This window comes from Biomphalaria glabrata, chromosome 6 (genome assembly GCF_947242115.1).
Source record: "Biomphalaria glabrata chromosome 6, xgBioGlab47.1, whole genome shotgun sequence".
Lineage (NCBI taxonomy): Eukaryota > Metazoa > Mollusca > Gastropoda > Planorbidae > Biomphalaria > Biomphalaria glabrata.
The window spans coordinates 46,930,213-46,955,004 of NC_074716.1; the positions used below are offsets into that span (position 1 = coordinate 46,930,213).

Genomic DNA, 24,792 nt, shown 5'->3' on the forward strand with positions numbered 1-24,792 from the left:
GAAGGGACGATACTGAAGCGTGAGAGAAATTCGAGGCAGTCTTTAAAAAGTACTTTTAAAATTGTTTTTAATCATAATCTTTCTCTTTTTTCAGCAACATGTCTTAGAGTGGGACTGTTGTGTTGTCACATATAGTACTGACCAATATTAAATTCGAGATAAAATAGATGGGTATAACCCCCCCCTCCCCCTTCATTCATTTCTAGTAAATAGTAGCACTAAACAGAAGTAATACAGTTGGTTAAAAAATCACTCACCATAAATATAATTAGGGCTTAACATTACATAAATATAGTAGCAGTAATTTATATAGTTCGTCCATCGTGGTTCTATGATGACCACCTTTGTCATCCAGGGGGCTGAGGGCTTTGCTCTGGGGCTTTGTGCCTCCTCGTGTGGCTGGTGAGATCTTTGTCAGCCCGAAATGTTCGGCTGCACACTGGGCAGGTTATTCCAGAGCATTACTGAACAGCATAACTTACTGGTACAAACATAATAACAATCTAAAGCAAGAAAGACTTAAAATCATATTTCTTGTTACTTTCACTGGCACAAAATCATATAACACTTTCTTTCCAAGTGAAATCAAGCATGAATCAGCTTGGACAAAAAAATGGTATACTACAATTTGTTTAAATCTGTAAATAAAAATAACGACTAAATTAACCCGCGGACTTAACCCTTAAAACGCGTGTGGTAGTTTAGCCTCTAAACATCATAATTGTAATTCCATTTTGTATGCAATCATTGTAAAACAGCTCAGCACTTTAAGAGTTAAAAGGAGATTTAATCATAATTTTATAGTTATATTATAATTATGTATAATAATTATTTTCAAAAGAAAAGAAGAAAGAAACATTAAATTGGGAAAAGGAGGGGAGGGGGGCTGCTAAAACCTAATCCTTACCTAATATTAGTCATGTCTGGCTTTAACCCAATTTTACTCAGCATTCCTGTGGGGCACACACACACACTCACTCTCACACATAAACACACATACTTGGCTCCTTCCGGCCCCCCTGTCCCGCCTTTTTCTTTTTTTTTTTACTAATAAATCCCACCCCTTCGCCCATAAACACACATATACCTTTTCAACCCCCCCCCCCATGTCTCTAAATTGTTTGGCTTCACCTTGAAATTGTTTTTACGTTTTCTGTCTGTCCCTCAGGGATGGCATTGACCAAAAAAAAAACTTGCATCTGGGTTGTTTTTTTCACTTAGCGAAAGTTTTTTTTTTTTTTTTTTTTGTTTCTAACTTTTCTGTTTGCACATTAAGTATTCATGTTACGTTTAAAAAAAAACCCAGCCGCTATGTTTAGTTAAAAAAAACAACCCAGCCGCTATGCCTACGTTGGGATAAATTACCCAGCTTGTACAAACATTAGTGTCAAGAAACTCGCACAATAACCTTAAAACTTCTTTGGGAAGGGAGGTAAGAAAGACGTTAATCCTAGCTGTCAGGGGCGTAGCTGGTCGGGGGAAAGGATCCAGCGGGTAAAATCGTCGCGCTTTTTAAAAAGTAGTCGATGTGAAATTAATGTTACGTGAACCTATATTGAACCCCAGTCCCCGTTAAAAAGTTATTCTACGCCACTGGTGGCTGTTCATTTCTTTGACTTTTGAGCTTAAACTGTAGGCCCTAAAGGGGATGTGTAATAGTTTAACGGTGGCGTGTCTTCAGGTTTCGTATTTTAACATAGTCACTGCATTAATTCTTGCATACTTCCGCGGCCAGGACTTCGACTTTGAATTGATAGAGAAAGAATTATACGAAACAATAATAATTTGAAATAAAAAACATCAAAAAGGATATTAATGGTGAAGAACTCCGCTCATATATATATATCTATATATATCAGTAATGGAGAGGTTCTTCAATATTAAACAAAGAAATAATTAATTACCAATAATTAATTGACTACTTTTTAATTTATTTATGTTTGTTAGGTACAATAAATAATTGTTTAAAGTTTCAATTTGATCCGAGAATGGGTGTGGGAGAACTAACGTGTACAATTATCGAAGGAGACAAAACTTCAATATTAGCCATATCTTTGAATACATTGAAGAATTAATTTCCCTTGTCAGTTTATAAACAAAAATTACCAGTAATTAAATGACTAATTGGCTAATTTTTTAAAAATTGATTCATGTACTTTCTTTGCCAATGAACAATTGATAAAAAAAAATAATTTACCAGACAGACAGAGTAAGGTTATATAAGCTTTGTTACTGGATCAGGATGAAATTAGGCTATACGATTAGGATTTACCAATACACAGTACCAATAAGACATTTCTACAGGCCATCAGGGCCGGATTAAAGGCAGGGCAGGCAGGGCTACTGCCCCGGGGACTCCACAAGAGCTGGGCCTTATCCTCTACAAACTCAAAAATATACATTATATTTGACTAAAATATACATATTAATTACTTTTTTAAAGAAGGACAATGAGATCAACTTTGTGAGTAATCTGTTTCTTCTAAAATATGGCATGCTTTTAGTTCTAAGTATTATTATGAAGAAGATTTTTATTAAAGCTTTCCAAAAGTGTCGGGGGCCTCCATAAAAATCCTTGCTCGGAGCCTCCACTTGCTTAATTGCGGCCCTGCAGGTCATACTGATTGGATATAGCCATAAATGATACCAACAGACATGAAGAAGCCTAGGCATGAAAGTCTTCTGTACGGCCTAGTGTCTCATAGCTCCCTTACAGGTTGATTGCTCTGGACATAGGGACACTAGTACTAGATATGCGCCATACAAAAAGTATATAAAAATTAAACACTTAACCCAAAAAGTAAGCAGACAGCTGCAGAGTGAATACATAAACAATGTAATATCTAAAGATAACAACAAAAACCTATGGTCATACATTAAGTCTAAGAAAATGGAAACAACAGGCGTAGCGCCATTAAAAGATGAACATAACATAATACATAATGATAATGAAACTAAAGCAAACATTCTAAACAAATACTTTGCATCAGCATTCTCAGCCCCAGGAGACAAAGACATATTACTGAATTTGAACCAAGTAGACAACATAGAAGATATAGTAGTACAAGAAAATGGAATTCAAAAACTATTAGCCAACACCAAACCAAATAAAGCTTCTGGACCTGATGGTATTCCAGCTAGATTACTCAAAGAACTAGGTAATGAGCTAGCCCCAGTGTTCAAAATACTCTTTCAGGCTTCACTTAACCAGGGCAGAGTACCAAAGGACTGGAAAGAAGCTAATGTCACCCCCCTATTTAAAAAAGGAGAAAAATCTGACCCAGGAAACTACAGACCAGTATCACTTACCAGCATCAGATGTAAAATCCTAGAACACATAATATGTAGCAACATCATAAACCACTTAGACAAACATAATGTCCTCACACCATACCAACATGGCTTTAGGAAATATAGATCATGTGAAACACAACTAATAGGATTAATTGATGATTTTTCAAAAGGTTTAGATAATAGTGAACAAATAGATGCTATCTTACTAGATTTTTCTAAGGCTTTTGACAAAGTTCACCACCATAGTTTGCTTAAAAAATTAAAATATTTCTGCATTAATGGTCCACTGCATCAGTGGATTAAAGACTTTCTGATAGGGAGAGAACAAACTGTAATAATAAATGGCTCTAAATCAACACCGATAACAGTAAACTCAGGTGTACCTCAAGGAACAGTCTTGGGTCCACTACTATTTTTAATTTACATAAATGATTTACCAAATTGCATTACTTCAGGAACAAAAGTCAGATTATTTGCAGACGATTGCATAATATATAGAACAATAAAAACAACACAAGACACAGATATTTTACAAAGAGAATTAGATGAATTACAGAAATGGGAATCAAATTGGAGCATGTCTTTCCACCCAGAAAAATGTCAGTTGTTAAGAGTAACAAAAAAACTAAAACAAATTAATTCCACTTATCTTATTCATGGCAAACCAGTAACACAGACTAAAAACGCAAAATACCTAGGTGTTATAATAAATGAAAAACTGTCATGGAATCCACATATTGATGAAACTACAAAAAAATCAAACAAAGCATTAGGATTTATTAAAAGAAATTTGGATAAATCAAATAAGAACATAAAACTAAAATGTTATTTAACCTTGGTTAGGCCAATAATAGAATATGCATCCTCTGTTTGGGACCCCTCAACTCAAGAAAATATTAAGAAACTAGAACAGACACAAAAATAGAGCAGTGCGATTCATAACAAACGAATATTCACATTTGACTAGAGTAACACCTTTAGTAAAATCACTAAATTTAGAAAGCCTTCAGGACAGAAGGCTCAAAAGTAAAGTAGCAATAATACATAAAACACTGAACCATAATCTTCAAATACAAAAACAAAATTTAATAAAATACTCTGAAAGACACAAAGATAAAAGCACATTCCTCGTCCCATATGCTAGGACAAATTTGTACAAATACTCCTTCTTCCCTAGTGCTATTAGAGCATGGAATGGGTTGCCTGAGCTAGCCAGGAAAACCAGTGACTTGGCAGAATTTAAGTCATTGGTTAATATGCATGACTAAATGCATGACGCGTAGGACGTAATCATCTTCTTTTTTGAAGTAACGTCTGTATTATATAAGATAAGATAGTGGTGGCACCGGGAATCAAAATTTGATCGGAAATGTGCAAAATAGACTCCTGCTAGGCTGTGTCCGGTTCTACATTACGCAATTATTGTGACCTGTATAGCATCAACCACAGGGCGTCTTGTTCTATGCACCTACGAGAATACTAGATCTAGTCTATCAAAGGGTAATGCAAAATCCATTGTTGTTACCGATAAGTACATGCTACTGTTGCTTTTATAAGTATCTTGAGACAAAATTCCTGGTTAGTCTCTCTTTTCTCTCTCCTTCTGTCTGTCTATCATTCGTCGTCTATCTATCTATTTATCTATCTATCTATCTATCTATCTATCTATCTATCTATCTATCTATCTATCTATCTATCTATCTATCTATCTATCTGTCTGTCTGTCTGTCTGTCTGTCATTCAGTCTGTTTTTCTCTCACCTTTCTTTTAATATAACATAATAATAAATTAAATTACAATAACATAACTTTTTTTTCCCACAATCTTCACAGACGTTTAGTCTAGAACAATATTATCGCGCTATCTTATTGTAATAACGTCAGACGTAAAACACATTGGCAATAACCATTCTTAGATTTGTTAAATGAAAAATATCTTCTACAGCTCAGTTTTTCACAAGATCTATGTGAATTAGCAAGTATGAAATATTGTGGCATTACTACTCAACAGTTCTACTTGAAACACTTCTAAGGGGGGGAATCCACTTTTATAAAAATTGAGTCAGCGGGCGGTACCCGTTTCTCTTCCAAGCGTACACACATCCTTCCATATACTTAGAGATAGAGAGAGTGAGTGAGAGAGAGAGAGAGAGAGGCTTTGTGAAACTATCAGTAGATGACTGACCTTGAAAAAATAATTTATTCACAAAATTATCCAATCCGAGTTGACGGTTCTTCACGTCCGTGGGAACTTCCCAGGTGCAGATGATTCGTTTCTCTCTCTCTCTCACACACACAACTTCCCGCACTTTTTGTCCAACTATGAGCAGTATTTAAACAATGTGGCTAGCTTTTCAAAGTTAACTTTCATGGAGGTAGCGAGAGAATGTGAGCAGACGTCTGAACGTGTCAGTCATTGTGCAACGTTCGATGACGTCATTTTTTTTAGAATGACGTCATCGTCCGTGAAAAGGGGAAAAAAAGAAAAAAGCTTCCAACTTTTAACGAAGCCAAGCTAGCTAATTTCAGCAGACAGCGAAAACTTATCTTTTTGTTGACTGGGTCTCCAAAAACAAGAACCAGTAATGAACATGAAAGACATACGCCAGGTGCAAAATAAGCAGCATTTTGTTTTTACATGCACTCTATGTCTGTCTTCTAACATTTAGCTCTTGTGTTTTGACTATTACTTCATTGATATTTAAAGACTGTAGAAGTTTGTGAATAAAAGTTGAGTTTTATTTTAAATTTAAAGAAGGGTTGTAAAATACGTGTGTCATTGAGACATTACATATGTGTTACTACGTATAGAAATAGGGAGTAATAGGGAAAGAGGAAGAAAGAGATAGAAAGAAGGAAACAGAGCGATGAATAAAGAGAGAGAGAAGGAAGGAAACAGAGTGATGAAGAAAGAGAAAGAGCCAGATAGGGTCAGGGAGAGATGAGGAAACAGAGAGAGGGAGAGATGAATAGAGAGAGAAAGAGGGAGACAGATTGTGAGAGACCTTGAGAAGTGGAGAGAGAGATGGAGTTTTATAGAGAAATGGAGAAAGAGATGGAGATGTATAGAGAAATGGAGAGAGAGAAACGTGCTGAGACTAAGGTATGTGATAAACGTTGTCAGTACTTATCTTCCACACCTTCCTCTTTATAACAGACTGTCATCAGTGACAGGGAAGATGAAAGGCTGGATCAGAATGTGGGTTCAAAGTTCATACCTGCTGCAATGTCAAGACCTGTGATGCTCCTAGAGAATGCGTAGAATTTCGTGTCGTGGCAGGCGTAGTGCTATTAAGTTACTTCATTGTAATGCAATGTCTAAATAACGGAACACCGACTTTGTTTTCAGACGGAAGTTCCTGAAGTAGTTTGAGGTGTAGTATTTTTTTTTTTTTTTAGATTTTGGTTTAATACTAGAAAATTTATGGGCATAAGATGGACATAAATAAGTCAACTTCTAATGGTCTCTCTCTTTCTGTTTCTCGCCCTCTTTCTCTCATCTGCCATGTATCTCATCTGTTTCTATTATCGACGGTTGACAAGGGTGTCATGGGGCCAGCAATACGTCCAACCGCCTTTACCTTCTCATCTAATGTCAGGTAGGGCCCACCCATTAGAGTTGGTGGACTCAGAGGCATCCTATAAATACCAGTCTTCACCGGGATTCATACCTCAGACTAGGCTAATTAACACAAATAAATTAAAATGTAATAAAACTGTAATAAAAGAGATTCTCGGTTTCAGGCGCCTGATTTAATAGTCTAATTAATACGCCATTGACTAGTCTCATAAGTTAGGCTGGCTTATTGCAAGGGGGCAGTCGATTATGTCTATCTGACATTTGGACATTTGCATATGATGTCTTATACTTCATATATGTCATTGTGGCATCCATGTTGCCCTTTCGGTGGCCTTAGCGGCCCATTTGGGTACCGTCCCACTGGGCATTTGCCAGCCAGTCCGCCCCTGCTTCTTAGACTTTTAAAAGTCATAGGAAAACCATTACTTTTCCAATTAAACCATTTCTTCTGAATGAATGAATAGCAATGTCTTCGATTCCAAAGATTAAGGATGGGTGCACTGTTTTAAACCCAGTTGCGACATGCCAACCATTAGTCTATATTAAGTGTAATAGTAGACACATTAATTTTAAACTATAGATTTTATATGTTTTATATATTCGAGACGCTCTGTGCTGTAACTGATGTTAAAACAAAGAACATTCAACTGTGATAAAATATTCACAGGAACATTACTTACTCGAAAATGTGCACTCGCCAAAACTGCTCTAACTAATAGCGTAACTAGCAAAAATAAAACCACATTAAAAAATCGGTATAATTTAAATAAGTCCAACCATAATCCTGAAATTATTTCTTCGTTTACTAAACTCTAAATATAGATCCATACATGAAGCATTAGTCATCTCTTGAAAACACTGTAGAGTACAAACGTTTTCTAAGTGGTGCAAATTATAAAAACACATTCACTATAAAGTAGAGATACTTGTGTTTAAAATAGTAACAAAATAATGAGTGTCATAACCAAGGAAAGTGTAGTGTAAGACCACAATAGACTCTATTATGTAACATCTGAAATGTTCACCACTCGGAAGTAGAACGGGTCCACCAGTTAGTATCTTCCTATCAGTGTGTTCAGAAAAAAAACATGTAATGTATTTCATATTATGTATATAGATCCATTATTTATAACAATGTTGTATAAATGTTATCCGAGCATCCCCTTATTAAACACATATTGTGTCTGAACGTATTTCTATTAAACACATATTGTGTCTGAACATATTTCTGTTAAACACATATTGTGTCTGAACATATTTCTATTAAACACATATTGTGTCTGAACATATTTCTGTTAAACACATATTGTGTCTGAACATATTTCTATTAAACACATATTGTGTCTGAACATATTTCTGTTAAACATATATTGTGTCTGAACATATTTCTGTTAAACATATATTGTGTCTGAACATATTTCTATTACACACACATATTGTGTCAGGACATTTTTCTATTAAACTGATTGTTGGCATGAAAATTTCTCAATGACACTCGTACATTATTGTATAGCCCACATTTCTATTCATCTATGTGAGAAAAAAAACAACATAGTGTGTATGAGCATCTCTCTCTCACTGGAGCAGTATTGTGCTTACTCATTTCTCTATTACGCACATTGTGTGTATAAACATTCTCCTACTCGACACATGTCTCGAGTTTATTTTTTTTTTCAGGAATTTGATTGTGTCACCGTTTTAAAATTTTGCCGGTTTTAAAAGAAAGCATTTTTTTTCTTTTATGTGGATTGTTTACATACCCGGTAAGGCGGTATCCAAGGGAGACGACGGTTGTCATGGAGCATAGAAAGAAAAAAAAAAAAGAAGCGTAAGGGGGTGGCGACGGTATGAGGAGAAAAAAAAAGGCAGTGCCGGGCTAAAAAAATGTGAGGCCGCGATGAAGTGACCTCGAGCCGGGTGTAAATGACGTCAGAGATTCTTAGGAAATAATCTCGCGAGATAAGCTTGCTGGTCCAAGGAGAGCTGATAAGGAAGATGAGATAAGACTCAGTGAGACAGATGAGTTTAACAAATGGGCTGGTGATCGGAAACTGCTTTCACTTTTGGTGTTTCTCTTTTTTACTTTTTGGCTTCATTTTCTTTCGACTTTTAAACATAATGCAGTACTAAAGAAATTATTAATTATTTATTTATTAAGTTGTGCGTGAACGTTGGTATCGTTGAGATTTTTTTGGGGGGGATCTGATATAATAAAAAAACACAACATTTTAGCTTGGTGCGCTAATTACATAGAATACATTACCATCATGAGATCATCAATAATACTTCATTCACCCCCCCCCCCGAATTCTGGTGCAGTAGCACGAATTGCAGACCGTTGAATTAATTGGTTTCAGTTAATTATCTGAAAGGACATTAAAAGTCATTAATAAAGGACCCCCTTAATAATTGTCGCCACATTGAAACAATTTCCTACACTGTTAGTATTTCCAAAACTTGGATATACTTTTCTTGTAAATGGATATTTCCGAAACTTTGATTATATTAATATAAATTAAATTTAAATTTATATTGATTACATTTTCACAATGGCACTTCTTATAGTTGTGTTATATCTGTGTGGTGTATTTTTTGTGTATGATGTAGGTAGAATCATTACTTGTTCAACGAATTATCAGACGATTGTGAGGGTGAATTACTGTGCATTTACTTCAGTTCGTAACAAAGTTAGAATAAGATTGACCTGGTCAACATCTATAAATCATTGAATATAAACCTTGTATTCACAACGGAAATCAGTCAGCAAATGTCTCTAACAAGATGTAGCTTCTGTAAAAACACTACACTATCAACATGTAATGAAATGTCTCTTATTCTAGATCTAAGATAACGTCCTTCCTAACGTCGCGTTCATAGTTAGTCCTTTTTGGTGCGTTCAATTCCTCCAGTGCACGGCACAGTATATACAGTATTGAATATACAGTTCCGATATTAAAAACAAAAACACGAATCCGTTAATATTTCTTGAACTATGTATTTGTTACAATATTAGTAATATCGAAAAACGTGAAGAATCTTTCAGGCATCTTTCAATATAAGTTGACTCTGCAGACATAAAGTTTTCTTAGTTGGTAGTCTACATGCTTAATGTTGACCCACAGAAAGCCCACAAGCTTTATTTCGACTCTTCTTTGAAGACGACCTTTTTTCAAAATCCAAGTACAATGATCACATATAAATATGATTTCATTTGGAAAATTAACTGCCTGGTATAGCCTCGATTGAGTGGTCTATATATAAAGCATCCTGGATAGTGTACAAAGTATGGATATGTAGTCAAGTCCGGCCTTGCTGTCATGACGATATGGTATACTCAACATTGAGAGACAGAAAAAAAAGTATGTATGTAAATTAACAGTGGCTAAGTTTACTTGGAGAGGCAATATGCAAAAAACACTGCGAACAACTTAATTTGATTAAGAAAGATGGGTCTCACAAAGGTTGGGGCCCCATATGGTTAGGTCTCACAAATGTGGGGTCTCATGGTTAGGTCTCACAAAGGTGGGGTCTCATGGTTAGGTCTCACAAAGGTGGGGTCTCATGGTTAGGTCTCACAAAGGTGGGGTCTCGTGGTTAGGTCTCACAAAGGTTGGGGTCTCATGGTTAGGTCTCACAAAGGTGGGGTCTCGTGGTTAGGTCTCAGGGGTCTCGTGTGAAGTAGGTCAACTTACCCAGCTCCATCCTTTTTTTTTTGACCTCTCTGCCCTGAAAAACTCGACAAGCTCCTGGTATTTAGTAAAGTGGCGCCCGCCAGAGTATCAAGACGCCCTCCTCAGTCAGCTACGCCTCTGGCGGCCAACTGTTTTCCAAGTGGTACTCCCGATGTTGTTGTTTAAGTGTGGTCCAGTAGGAAGATAGTTGACCTATAGACTTCTTGCTCAGGAGTGACAACATTGGGAAATAGACTGAGGCGGAGAGGGTGGGATTATGAAGGTGAGGCGGGAGATACAGGAATGGTCTCCCTTACAACATGGTTTTTGGTGGAAATACCTTAAAGGTTTTGTTTACATGTTTGACCTTTTATGAGGGACAAACTCTCTCTGTCTCTCTGTCTCTCTCTCTCTCTCTCTTTCTCTCTCTTCATCTCTAAACCCACTTACACACAGATATATGACCGATTAAAAGTAAATTAGCATATAAACAAATTCCAGTCCTCCATTTGCCACTGTGTCATCAACCACAGGTGAATCTACCTCCGGAGGTGTATCGCATATTTTCTAAAGGATGAAGTCGATCTGTTTAGATTTATATTTTGCAACAGCTAGACGTTTGACGTGGAGTCTTCCTACGGGATACGACACTTTAAAAAAAGAGACACAATTTAATGCATGAAATAGGTCTGCATGTTACACTTCAAACATCTACAGATTATAATTTTATGTTTTAGAGTATATGTGGGTCAGTGTATCTTACGTTGGTTGACTTCTAAATAAAGAAAAAAAAAATTAAAAAATGCCTCGTGAGGAAGAATAAAAGACTTTCTTTACTCTTTATGAATCATCGAAAAAAAACAACCAACTTTTTCCTGATATGAAACATCGAAAAATACTCTTTTTTTTATATAAATCATCAAAAGTCTTTGCTGTTTTTTTTATATGCTTTCTTTTCTCTACATGAATCATCTAAAATGATTATTTTTCCCTTTATATGAATCATAAAAAAGTCTTCTTCTCTTTATATATAATATCAAAAAGACTTCCTTCCATTACATGAATCATCGAAAAGACTCTTTTTCTCTATATTCATCTCCAGACTCGATCCTTCCTATGACATACTTTTTGTTGTTGTTGTTTTGAGGCCCTGATGTGGTACAACTGCGATGTATTTTGTTGAACTTGTGAGTCACTTTATGACTTCAACACTTGAATGATTTTGAAAAAAAACAAACTAATAATTTACTAATAAAAAACACAAAAAAACACAACATTTTCCTCAGTTACACTCGCATATGCTTCAATAACTTATTGTCTAAGCTACCGCTCTCAAAACTGACGTAATCAAAAAGAAAATCTCAACAGGAAATGTCGTCAATCTATGATTCTGTATATCCACTTAGTAATGCTTAACGTAGTCATTTTCATGCCCACCCCTTTTTTTCTTTTCCTTTTCTCTTTATTTGTACTGCACAATCCTAAAATTACTCTTACACAAGCCACAAACCATCCAGGCTTACATTTTTAAAAAGTTAATTGTTTGTGCAGTCCATTGGGAAAATATGTTGGTCAAAACTGGGTATTCGTCCCCATCTAAATATAGTACATACTAGACAATTTGTACATCTTTGGACAACGCCTTATTTATTATATTGGTGAATATAATGTATATAGAATTGTACAATGTATGTATTAGTTTAAGCTTAGAAAATATCGACAGAACATTATCATTGCTTTACATGCATTATAAATAGCGACCCACTGGTTATGGGGACTTCAATGTGCTTATTCTGGCGAATCCGGCTGTGGTATAATATCGACTGTATTAGATCTAAATGCTTGACCTCTATTCCACTGGACATTTCGGACTTATGTGCCCTATTCATTAGGATGGCTCAAATCGATAACTACAGCCTAGTTTCTGTGTCTATGTTGTGCATGAGTCACGTGGGAAGTTTTTAGATAACACAGTAACACGGACATTTTGTGTGTCGTCTGCTGGTATAGACTGTTATAAGGTAAACTAACAACCATTCTAACATTTGTATTATCACTCTAAAATCTAAATATTTAGTGAATATTTATTGTACATGTTGTTGACCATCTTTTTATTTATAATTAGTGAAATTTAATCCATTTTCACCGTTAGTTTTAAATCACAGAATCAGCCGTCTTATTTAAAAGGTTATTCAAATGTCTACTATATCTAGGTTACTCAGGGGCGATTCCTTGCTAAATGCTGAGAAAAGAATCAGTCGTTCCTTCGCTAAGCGTCTTCCTTGTCTAGACAATTCGTATTTCTGTGTGGCGATTTTTTGACTCCCCTATGCTTTTCTCTCGTTACTTCCGGGGGAGGTCATTAGGGCACCATTGTTGAATCTTGTACAACTTCATTTCTGTGTTGGCACCCTATGCATGTCGGATCTTTTAAACTCTACTCATTTATAACTTCGTTGCAGCAGCACCAGACTTTCCTTCCGGGGCGCATTCCTGGGCCTTAAATAAAAAGGCCATGGGTGGCCCATGCGTCATTGTCCCTCTTTTGACCTTGCTGATTTGATCCAAAGGAACGCTTAGCGTTACATTTGGCACCAACTCAGTTGCAGAATATGTGCTATACTATACAATACTATACTATGTTGTACATTTTAAATGTATAGGCCTACAATATTTCACTGTACTGTACTGTACTGTACTGTACTTAAATTATAATATAATATAATATAATATAATATAATATAATATAATATAATATAATATAATATAATATAATATAATATAATATAATATAATATAATATAATATAATATAATATAATAATGCCTGTAAAATTTGCTCACATTCTTAATGTTGGGGATTCACTTCGTCACTAGAAAGTAATGCATTATTAATAGTATTTTTATTATATTTTTGTATTTTATACACACACTCAGGCACCTTTTTTAACGCACCAAAGTCTTCATATAATAATTTTAAAAAGTTAAACCGTTTATTATTCTACAATTGCACGCTCTCAGCTGAAAGCACCTTAGCTTTGATATAAATTTAACTATTAAACATTATTTGCAATTTACTAGGGGTGCACCGGATTTTTGCCGAATATTCAGCTCCGGTCGAATATCACCGCCGAATAGTAAAAAGTACACATTGTACCTATGTAATATGCATAAAGTGGATCTTGTTCAATTAATGTCTGTTATAGAATGTAATAATGTTTATATTTAAAACATAATGTGCTTAAAAATAAAGCTTATATGCACCAAACATCTTTTATTACAAAGACAAGACGTGTTAATATAAAATATCGTTTGCCGCAAATGAATTTATCTAAAACAATAAATATTGACCTACAACGCTTCAGATTTCAATTATTAATTAACAGCTACTATCAGTATTAAGCCCTTGAAGCCAGAACCAGAAGCGGTCAATGTACTTTAAATTAAATCTTGATGACCAGTTAATGGTCTGAAATACATGGACACATACATCCGACCACTATACAAGCCAGATTGCACGAAAGATAGATTTACATTAGTAACTAGTTCAATATATATTTACATATTTGACATTGACCCATCACACACACACTTCCTTTACAGTTGGTGGCCTAAAGATACACACACTCATATTACACGGATTAGTTTGTGATAGGCCTATCTGTTTATTAAAACTGTTAAGCTTTGATTCATCAATCAGTAACAGTTTAAAACAATAAGCTAAAAACGAAAAAAAAAAAGAAGAAGAAGAATATAGTCATGTTATTTAGCAGTTTTAAAAAATGTTCAGCGACACAAGCTATTTACAAGACATGTAGGTATCCGGCTCCGGTTTCGGCCGAATATCATATTTTACTATCCGATCATATCCGGCTCCGGCCGAATATCAAAAATTACTATCCGGTGCATCCCTACAATTTACACTAATTGTCGCCATTACCTTCAAGTACGTTTAAATATATGCCCAGTCTATCAAAAGAATCAATCTTTGAAGAGCATTTGCGGTAGAGCTTTGGAGATACTGTGGCTTAATGGCAATGTGAGTTAGATAATGGCTACACTGGCCAACTGTCGGCCAACATACAACTTTTTCTACCGTGGAACCCTCAGGAAGAAGAAACACTATTGCAAGTAAAACGTCTTATCTAGACAAGTGCTATGAATATTTGGTCGCGCGAATCGTCATCTAATATATAAAATATAGTGTATGTATGTATGTATGTATGTCCCACATAGAAATAAAAACCGTTTGACCAATCTTGATAAAACTTGGCATAAATGTTCCGCAGATCATGGCGAAGACCGTAGTGTATGTTTAATCATGGTTTAATGTTCCTTCCACAAATAAAAAAAAAATGATCTCCAGTACAGAATGAAACTATTGAACAAAGCACAGTGTTTTATATTAGATTTGAATATGTCGGCTGAACGGGTAGACCCATTTTTAACTTTTATTTTCGTGGCTAAAATAATGTGAAGAGAACATTCTCCATGTTTGACATGGATCTAAATTCAATCCAGCAGATCAGAATACCCAAGCTAGGGCCCGCGGGCTGCGGGTCATATCCAGCTAGTTATATGGATAGCTGCGGTACGTGCGCTGGACTGTCGTTCGGTCGTCTCGATGGTCCCGGGTTCATACCCTGCCCGCTGCCATCACACGTCTTCCTGCGGGAGGTCTGGACTGGGAAGTAGATTATCTTTTACTCTGAAGGTACAGCCGAAACAAGTGAAACATTTTACATTTTGTATACAACCTTTTGACATGTCGAATTTCACTGAAGGCAACGAGGATGAAAGCCGGCCCTGTTAAAACAAATTGCAATTTTACATCAAGAACTGATCCTCAGAGCTTCAACATTGTGCCTGAACAATGTGAATCTATCAATAGCATGACACAGTGTTGGCGGTGTGGCCACCTATCGAGGGTTTACAATTCTGATGGAGATCGGACATCGAGGTTTAGCTTGAGTTTGCTGAATGCCCTTCGGCAGAATGACGACCTTCACCGTTATATTCCCAACCTTACATAACCACAAAAGAGGATGAGTGCGGCGCCGAGCATAAAATAATAATTTATAATAGACAACAATAGTTCTTAATAGTTGACACCAACACACCCAGAATTAAAGACTGAGAATAGAATCAATGGATTAGACAATTGGTCGTTGGCTAAATGCTTTTCGATGGTGCACAACGAATTTGTTAAGTTGTGTTTTTATTCGAAAACTTGTTCACTTCTTCTGGATACCAAATTTCTTCTGGTCGGTTATCTCCCCTTGTTTACCGGACTATTGCAATAAACTACCGGACTCTTTTTATGTTATCGATTTCCTTATTTGCTGTGCCATGTTGATCCCCCCCCCCTTTTTCCTAATCATATTGTTTGTTTTGTTTGTTTGCTATTGTTGTTTTTTTTGTCTGTATTCCCATGTGTACCCTTCTCTCCTTTCGCATGTCTGCTTTTGTTTTTTTCTCTTTCTCTCTTTTCGAGTTTTTTTTTTTGACATGACATTCTCGTTGACTATTGAGTCTGTGCACCATTCAATTAGGAAGATTATATAGTGGCTTTAGTGATTTGACTGATTTTATTTTGCGGCCGAGTGGGGAAGGGAGGATGTATATTTATAGTTTCGTTGGAGTAGGTCGAGTCGGAGTGTGTTTCTATATTCACTCAGACAGAGGCTGCTACACAGATGATAAGGCTTGATTGGTGAATAACTTGTTATTGTTATTGTCATGTTATTTTCAGGTCGTTAACCCAGACTTTGCAATGTTAGACTCGGTTGACTTGAAGAGACAATCACTCTCATTTAACTTAAACTTAGACTGTGCTGCTGACCAGGGACCCATTTAACTTCAGCTTAGACTGTGCTGCTGAACAGGGCCACATTTAACTTCAGCTTAGACTGTGCTGCTGCCCAGGGCCCTATTTAACTTCAGCGTAGACTGTGCTGCTGAACAGGGCCCCATTTAACTTCAGCTTAGACAGTGCTGTTAACCAGGCCTCATTTAACTTCAGCGTAGACTGTGCTGCTGACCAGGGCCCCATTTAACTTCAGCGTAGACTGTGCTGCTGCCCAGGGCCCCATTTAAGTTCAGCTTAGACTGTGCTGCTGACCAGGGCCCCATTTAACTTCAGCTTAGACTGTGCTACTGAATAGGGCCCCATTTAACTTCAGCTTAGACTGTGCTGCTGACCAGGGCCCCATTTAACTTCAGCTTAGACTGTGCTGCTGACCAGGGCCCCATTTAACTTCACCTTAAACTGTGCTGCTGCCCAGGGCCCCATTTAACTTCCCCTTAAACTGTGCTGCTGAACAGGGCCCCATTTAACGTCAGCTTAGACTGTGCCGCTGACCAGGGCCCCATTTAACTTCAGCTCAGACTGTGCCGCTGACCAGGGCCCCATTTAACTTCAGCTTAGACTGTGCTACTGAATAGGGCCCCATTTAACTTCAGCTTAGACTGTGCTGCTGACCAGGGCCCCATTTAACTTCAGCTTAGACTGTGCTGCTGACCAGGGCCCCATTTAAGTTCAGCTTAGACTGTGCTGCTGACCAGGGCCTCATCCTTAAGAGGGGCCTCCACAAACTTAAAACATATGCAAATCCGTCCCCCAGTTTTGTTCACCCTAACAGAGGCTACACACTCAAACGTCTAGGCTGCTATACAGACCACACCGTTAAATGTGCATCGTATTTATAACTTTGCAGCCTGGAGGTCAAGCCGACATGCATTTGACATGTTTGTGCATGGTGAACATATTTTAAAAGCAGTTATCTGAAACTGATAAAATAATTTTAGTCTGTATTTGAGTAAATCCGAGCTGTATAGTTCTTATATCATCAGCTTTTGGCCAAGATGCGTAGTGCGCAAGAACATTAAAAAAATTTGCAATTACATTGGATTGGCCTCTAGAAATTTCAATCCTTGGCGTTTTTTAGATAGGCATTTCTAGGACATAGATCTTTGTATTTTTTTTGCTTATGTTATTCAGAAATTCGGTTTGCTGTGGTGATTGTGGCATGGGTCGAAATTTCCTTTTTCTTTATTAATCTTGCTTCAATGCTTCAAAGAGCTAAGAATGCGCCCCCCCCCCCTCAATTTTGTTCAGCCTGATTCTTAGTACACCGATCTCTTGGCTACAGTTCTGCACTGTTAGACAGCACTCCTCTAATGCAATTATCGCTGGATGTTTTTACCTGTCCTGTATTTTGAGTTATCTCACTAGAACAGGTAGGCCTGCAACTGTGGGAGTTCATTTTCAACGGCGGCGACGTAGCCCGGGGAGGGGGGGGAGTGAACGTGCCGCTAATTTCGCCTTGTTTGGTGATGCACTCAATGACTCCTCTACCGGAATACCACGACTTTCGGTGCCGGAGTTAATGTATACTTACTGGAGGAGTGGGCTCAGGCAGTGTTAAAAACATTCTAATTATATCCAGGTTGGGCTGCGATGGTTTAATTTGTTTTGGTTGGTTGTAGCCGAAACTAAAAGTGTAGTATTTATATCCAAGAGCTAGACTCAACACTTACGTCAATTACGAAGAAGATGAATATACTTAATATAATAATTAATTAATATATTCTTGTATTTTTTTTAATTATAGTTTTTGAAATTAATATTTTGAGTTAGAAAATAGTTCTAGAAAAAATAATTAATGCGGGTAGAAAATCGTACAAAATCTGGACTTGTTTATGAAAGAAACAAATATTTTGACACAAAAAATTTTTTATTCTATGTTTGCAATGTCCTATTCCATTCTCTAAACGCCCGTGGGAGTCAGTACCGAAAAGTTTCATCGTCAACTTCTTTACCTCAAAATGTTTTAGGGCAGGGCTTTATGTCTACGTTAGTATTTGTGTATATGTGTTGCTGTATACGTGTGTGAATGTGTGTGAGGTGTGTGTGCCTGTTATAGATAGAGAGAGAGAAGGGGGATAGAGTCCCAGCTTCATTTGCTAACGTTTTGGCAAGCTATGACACAAGGCCGATAGAACCCTTAGCGTCAAGAGAGTTCCGGTGTCATGTTTCTCTATTGGGCCTTCTATTGCGTTCCAACTAAAATCTAGCTCGATCAACCTTTCACTGTAATCCCTGGAATATGTATGTTCTTTTCTTTACACGATTAAGTCACATGTATTTGTGTTAAGTTAGATCCATGTCTCGAAATTAGATTCATCAGCAGGTGGAAACTTTGTGGCTCTCAAATTCATAACATACTCTTGTACCAGAGCACGTATATAAGCCTTCTTTTTTTTTCTTTTTATATGAGGATAGACGGATAGAGATAAATATGGACATGTAACTTCTTACATAACATTAGATAAGTACACTAGTAACATGGTAAACTTCTTACAGTACGTTAGATAAGTACACTAGTAACGAGGTAAACTTCTTACAGTACATTAGATAAGTACACTAGTAACGAGGTAAACTTCTTACAGTACATTAGATAAGTACACTAGTAACGAGGTAAACTTCTTACAGTACATTAGATAAGTACACTAGTAATATGGTAAACTTCTTACAGTACATTAGATAGGCCTAAGTACACTAGTAACATGGTAAACTTCTTACAGTACATTAGATAAGTACACTAGTAACATGGTAAACTTCTTACAGTACATTAGATAAGTACACTAGTAACATGGTAAACTTCTTACAGTACATTAGATAAGTACAGACAGAAATTGTAGATTCAACTCCTTTACTAATACTTCTAATAGAGCATAAGTCAACACACATATACCCTGAATAAACTATGATGAGCCCAAAGAAGTCACTTACATTAGCTATAAGCTCAAGGTTTCTCGTTCTACTACTAAGAATACATATTGATAAATTTAATTCATTACGGCTATGTTTCTGAATCACTGTAATTATTCGTCGTAATTTTTAATTTAATTACATTATTTAATATTATTACATATTACAATGGTTATGCTTGCCATGGGTGTGGCAAAGTATGTAGGTCACAGCTGGGGCTGCGCAACCACGGGAAATACTGCATTCCTCACAAATATTCGGACTCGAAGACAAGCCTTATTATTATATTGCAATTAGAAGTTATTCTAAATGAACCCCGAATAATAGTAATGATCAGGGACCAAACTGTAAAAAAAAAAGGCATCTTTATTTTCCAAAAAGAAAGAAAAAAAAACACCAAAAAAACCCTAGGCTTATTACCCCTCTTGCGTTTATTATTATCTGGGTATTTTTTTACCTAATTAGTTTTCATTTGTTTCTTCCTTCAGTTGATCTTCTCTGCCGAGTACACCAAGGCGATGGAGGAGAATTACCACAAGGAGCACCTGGCCTGCCACAACTGCGACAAGCAGCTGGTGGCTTGTAGGTACATCGTCAAGGAAGAGCACCCGTACTGCATCCCGTGCTACCAGCAGTTGTTTGCCCATAACTGCGACGAGTGCGGCAAGCCCATTGGACCGGACTTCAAGGTAAATATCAGTTTATATTTATGTATTTTCAACGTAGCTTTCAACGTAGCCATGAACAGTATAACATAGCTGATGTTGGCAATGCGCTCAGTTTCGGCTCACTATAAGACTTATTTGTAAAGTTCCCCTGTCATTGTGTCTCAGGACCTCTCTTATTTGTAAAGTTACCCTGTCATTGTGTCTCAGGACCTCTCCTATTTGAAAGTTCCCCTGTCATTGTGTCTCAGGACCTCTCTTATTTGTAAAGTTCCCCTGTCATTGTGTCCCCGGGACCTCTCTTATTTGTAAAGTTCCCCTGTCATTGTGTCCCCGGGACCTCTCTTATTTGTAAAGTTCCCCTGTCATTGTGTCCCCGGGACCTCTCTTATTTGTAAAGTTCCCCTGTCATTATGTCCTCAGGACCTCTCCTATTTGTAAAGTTCCCCTGTCATTGTGTCCTCAGGACCTTTCTTACAAGGATCGCCACTGGCACGAGTTCTGCTTCAAGTGCTGTGGGTGCCAGAAGTCTCTCGTGGACCAGCCGTTTGCCTCCAAGAACGACAAGATCTACTGCTCTGACTGTCATGACAACAACTTCGCTGCCCGGTGTGACGGCTGCGGGGAACCTTTCCGTGGAGGTCAGTTTGTTGTTGCTCTTAAGGAAAAGACACAAGACATTTAAAAACAAATCTGTGTAAATGACTATATAATTTTAAAAAAAAAATTCTCTAACGGCCAGAATCATTACTCGGTGTTATTATACAGTCAGAGGCGTAAATGACAGGTCGAGCCTATTACGCACAGGCATATAGATTATTTCACGTGAAATATTGCATTTCTCATTCATCTTCGGACTTGAAGACAAGCCTTATTATTATTATTATGTTAGAAATGAACGAGTAGTCATTCTCTGGCGCTGCCAGGGTCGAGTTTCGCTAAAAAGAAACAAAATTCATCGTAGTCCCTTTAACAGTTTCCACTAAGGAATTTTCTGGTGATGTGGCAGGTCTGCATCAGTACCGCCCTCTGACAGGCAACGAAGATGTTCCTAGGAATGTTAAGGGCCTTGAAGGTGTCTGTGAGGTCAGTTGTTATTATCCCCTCGGTTGATATAACAATGGGGTATATTGTTATTATTATTATTATAGATCTATACCTATAACATTCCATGTATACATGATTTGATATTCTCCATTCCTCTCAAGTTTTATACCTTACACTCTTAGTTATATACAAATGTTACCAAAACATGTTATTTTAAGCGTTTAGTTCCAACACAGTAACCACACAAAATTTACAGAACAGTATTACTAAATGTTAATCAAAAGGCTGGGCCGATTTTGACATGCAGCCTGCCAGTGATGGGCAGCATATCAAACAATTTTACTATTGGGTAAATTGGGTCCCAGAGTGGATGAAGCGTGGCTGGACAGAAGCATTAATACAAATGCTGCACTTTGCAAAGTTTTCAAAGTCGTTACAAAAGTCTTACATGCGGCTCAACAAAAGGGCGGTAAAAACATCTGTGCTAAAAAAGAAAATATAGTGCTGGGGGGGGGGGGGGGGCGAACAAATGACAGATGCTACCGGTATAACAACAAAAGCGAATAGTTCGTGGGGGGAGAATTTATCGTGTGTACTTCCTACTTCCGATGTGCTACCTCTGATGGTAGATTTTGTTTTATTTGGAGAAGATGGTTTGGATAGGGGAGGTCACTCCTGATGAAGCTTTAAAAAAAACAAAACATAACATAAAAGTAAGTGTTGATCAAGATGAAGTATTTCAAGAGTCCTTTTCCTGTTCGTGTGGTGTGTGCTTGTGCGCATGTGTGTGTACGCGCGTGTGTGGATGACGCTAGTTCAGGGGTGGATACAATAACTGCCTAATTATGTAACTGTCTGGCTTCAGTATTAATTTTTTTGTGGGTGCCTACATAAAAAGATAATAAACTCTAATAAATTAATGGTAACAAAACCCTGATTGAAAATAGTAACAATGCCAAACAAAATTCCGTCATTTCAAAAAAACAAAATTTTCTGCATCGGCGTCCATGTTCTTTCTACCTCCATTTCAAAATGCAAAACTGCTTCTTGAACTATTTATCTCCCTTTAATGTTCCTGAAAATAACAGAGATTACCCGAGATGTTAGATTACTTTAAACTTTATGACACACTATCACACTAAGTCTAACATCTAAACCAGGGATGCCCAACTTGTTTTGACCTGCGGGCCATTTTAATTTCCGACCCTCGCGTCCCGGGCCAGATGACCGAAAAGATACAAAACCACGTTTCGGGTCGGATCTGGCCCTCGGGCCGTATTTTAAGCATCACTGATCTAAACTGTCAGTGAACCAGTTGTCCGGTGAACGATTTGTCCTATGAAGGATTTGTCGAGGAACGATTAGTCTGTGAATACTTTGTCTGTGAACGATATGTCCTGTGAATGATTTGTCTTGGAAACATTTGTCTGTGAATGATTTGTCGGTGAACAAATTATAAGATAAACAATTTCTCAGTGAACGATTTGTCGTGGAACCGTCTAAAGTTGCCTCAGTCCCTGTTCTCTCTGCGAGGGCAGTTCCAGCCGCAGATTTCAAGATGACCTGGGTCTATTTCCTCCCACAAACTTTCTCTGATATCCATATTCCATAAATCCCGCCTGCAGACATCTCTGTATGTTAAATATATTTTTTGGTGTTAAAAAAATTGTACTTTCTTTACTTTGCTTTATTTGATTGTTGTTCCTATGGAGATAGTCTCCTCTCACGACGTGCGCAAGCATTCATTCACTCAATAGATTCATGAACGACCTTAACCCACCATCTTTCCAATCAACTCTGTATAATATGAAACACTACCGACATTGTCAGTAAATCACGTCAGTATTTACCCCCATTAACTCGTTCCACCCAGATCCTATGTCCTCGGCCTACCCAGATCTGGTACCTGCTCAAAGTCACTTCTGATAACAGGACGTCTGTTAACGCGCTCACCCTTTTCCTAAGATCAGCCGCTGGATAAGCAGGATCAAAGTCACCTTGGCTTAAGTGGGGAAAGTGTGGGATGTAGGTTGAAATTCCCCCCCCCCTCCCTGATCGGCAATTCCAGTATAAATTCGACCTTTACCTTGGTGTGGAGGAAGAACCAAAAAAAAAAAAAAACAAAACCTGATGAAAGTTGATTTGCTGTCAAGTTTGGCGCGATGATTCATGATGAAATTGTTTCACCATCACCCCCCCTCCCCTCCTTTCCCCCCTAAATCGCTCGCTGATTCATAAAGATGTTTTGTTTCGGATAATATTCCTCAGCCGATTTTTTTTTTCATATCTGGTTTTGGTTTGTTTTGATTTTGGCTTCAGTATGTTACCTGGGTATTAATATTATTATTTTCTGAACGTAAACCGCTAACCTTTCAATTCTGCGATTCTCATCTTTGCAGAGTTGAACCGCTTCATGTATTTTCAGTTATTTTAAAGCCTGGGATTAAAACGGACGCTATTATTGTAGTCTTTCTGCGGCCACTGCCAGAATCTAGATTCATTAAAAGGAAACACAAATCATTGTGTCAGTGTCAGTGTCCACTAAGGCAATGTTTCCCAGACTTTTGACCTGTGTGTACCCCTTTTATAATTGTTTGTAATGCTGAGTACCCCTTCCCACCACACTTTAATTTATTAAAAGAACATAATATATGAGTAATTAAAAAAAACAGCATAGTTAATGAGGTGCAACGTGTACCCCCTCCGAAGTCTTCGCGTACCCCTGGGGGTACGCGTACCCCACTTTGGGAAACACTGCTCTAAGGAATAGTCTAAACGATGAGGCAGTGCTGAAGTACAGTCCCACTATTCTTTCTTCCTCTATTGTCATAAACGATATTATTTAACTCTTTCTCTCCGTAATTATTTACCACATTCTGGTAGAATCAACGTTGGTATCGTCAGTTAGGAGAGAAAGAGTTAAGAAGAAACAATTTGTGTGTAATGCCTTGACAAATTTGTTTTTTACTTATAGGTCAATTGTTAAAGACATCTTTTTTATTTATTAGTTTTGAAAAGCTGCCTTCTTGCCATTTCCACACTTGACTATCGGCTCTTATCACTTCTAGTTTTACATATATAGATATATATTTCGTAATGTTTAGTCCTGTGAACTTTGTCTTGTACTGGCGTGCACAACTCTTCGATTTCGGGATCTATAAATGCCTTTTAGGGCATTTAGGGCGCAACCCTCTTGATCATGTCCCAGCGAAAGAGTCAGGACTACGGAAATCCCTTAAGAAATTTGACAGTGTTCTGTGCTCCCTTTAGAGAGCGTTTTACTATCCTCAAATGAATAAAGAATAGCTTTATTTTTTTATTTTTTTTTTGCTATATAACCAGGGCCAATCTTAGCCTTAGACGTCTATGCTGTTCAGGGGCTTTCTATAGCAGATAACCGTCAGTTTAATTCAGGGTTTATTTAGAATCCAATTTGTCAATGAAAGAAACTAAATCTTTGTTCTATGCAAACATTCCTGACCTACTTATTGTGTGTGTTGCTCAATATCTTTACTCTCTAGACCTCTACTGTCCACCACTACCATCCTTTCTAGTTAGATACGGCCTTAAAGTGTAAGATTTGGGGTGCAGACAACAATTTTAATATAATGTTATCGATATATAGCAACGCTGCAACAGTCTATCCTTTATTTGCCCTATCACTGGAGTGTTTCTTCTTCTTCTTCTTCTTCGTTCTCATTGTTATGTTGGAGTGTTCAGATGACTAGACCAATACATGAGATGAACTGCGCAGTGGTTTCCAA

General features: G+C 37.3%; 1 protein-coding gene across 4 annotated transcripts in view; it reads left to right on the plus strand.

The window, feature by feature from the left end:
- Positions 1-24,792, plus strand: part of LOC106053814 (four and a half LIM domains protein 2-like) — a 176,410-nt gene that overhangs the window by 140,900 nt on the left and 10,718 nt on the right. For all 4 annotated transcript variants that reach the window (XM_056032851.1, XM_056032847.1, XM_056032848.1 and 1 more), the window contains 2 exons: positions 19,805-20,005; positions 20,448-20,622. In XM_056032851.1, the coding sequence (XP_055888826.1) occupies positions 19,805-20,005; positions 20,448-20,622 (376 nt within the window). The remainder of the gene's footprint in view (positions 1-19,804; positions 20,006-20,447; positions 20,623-24,792) is intronic.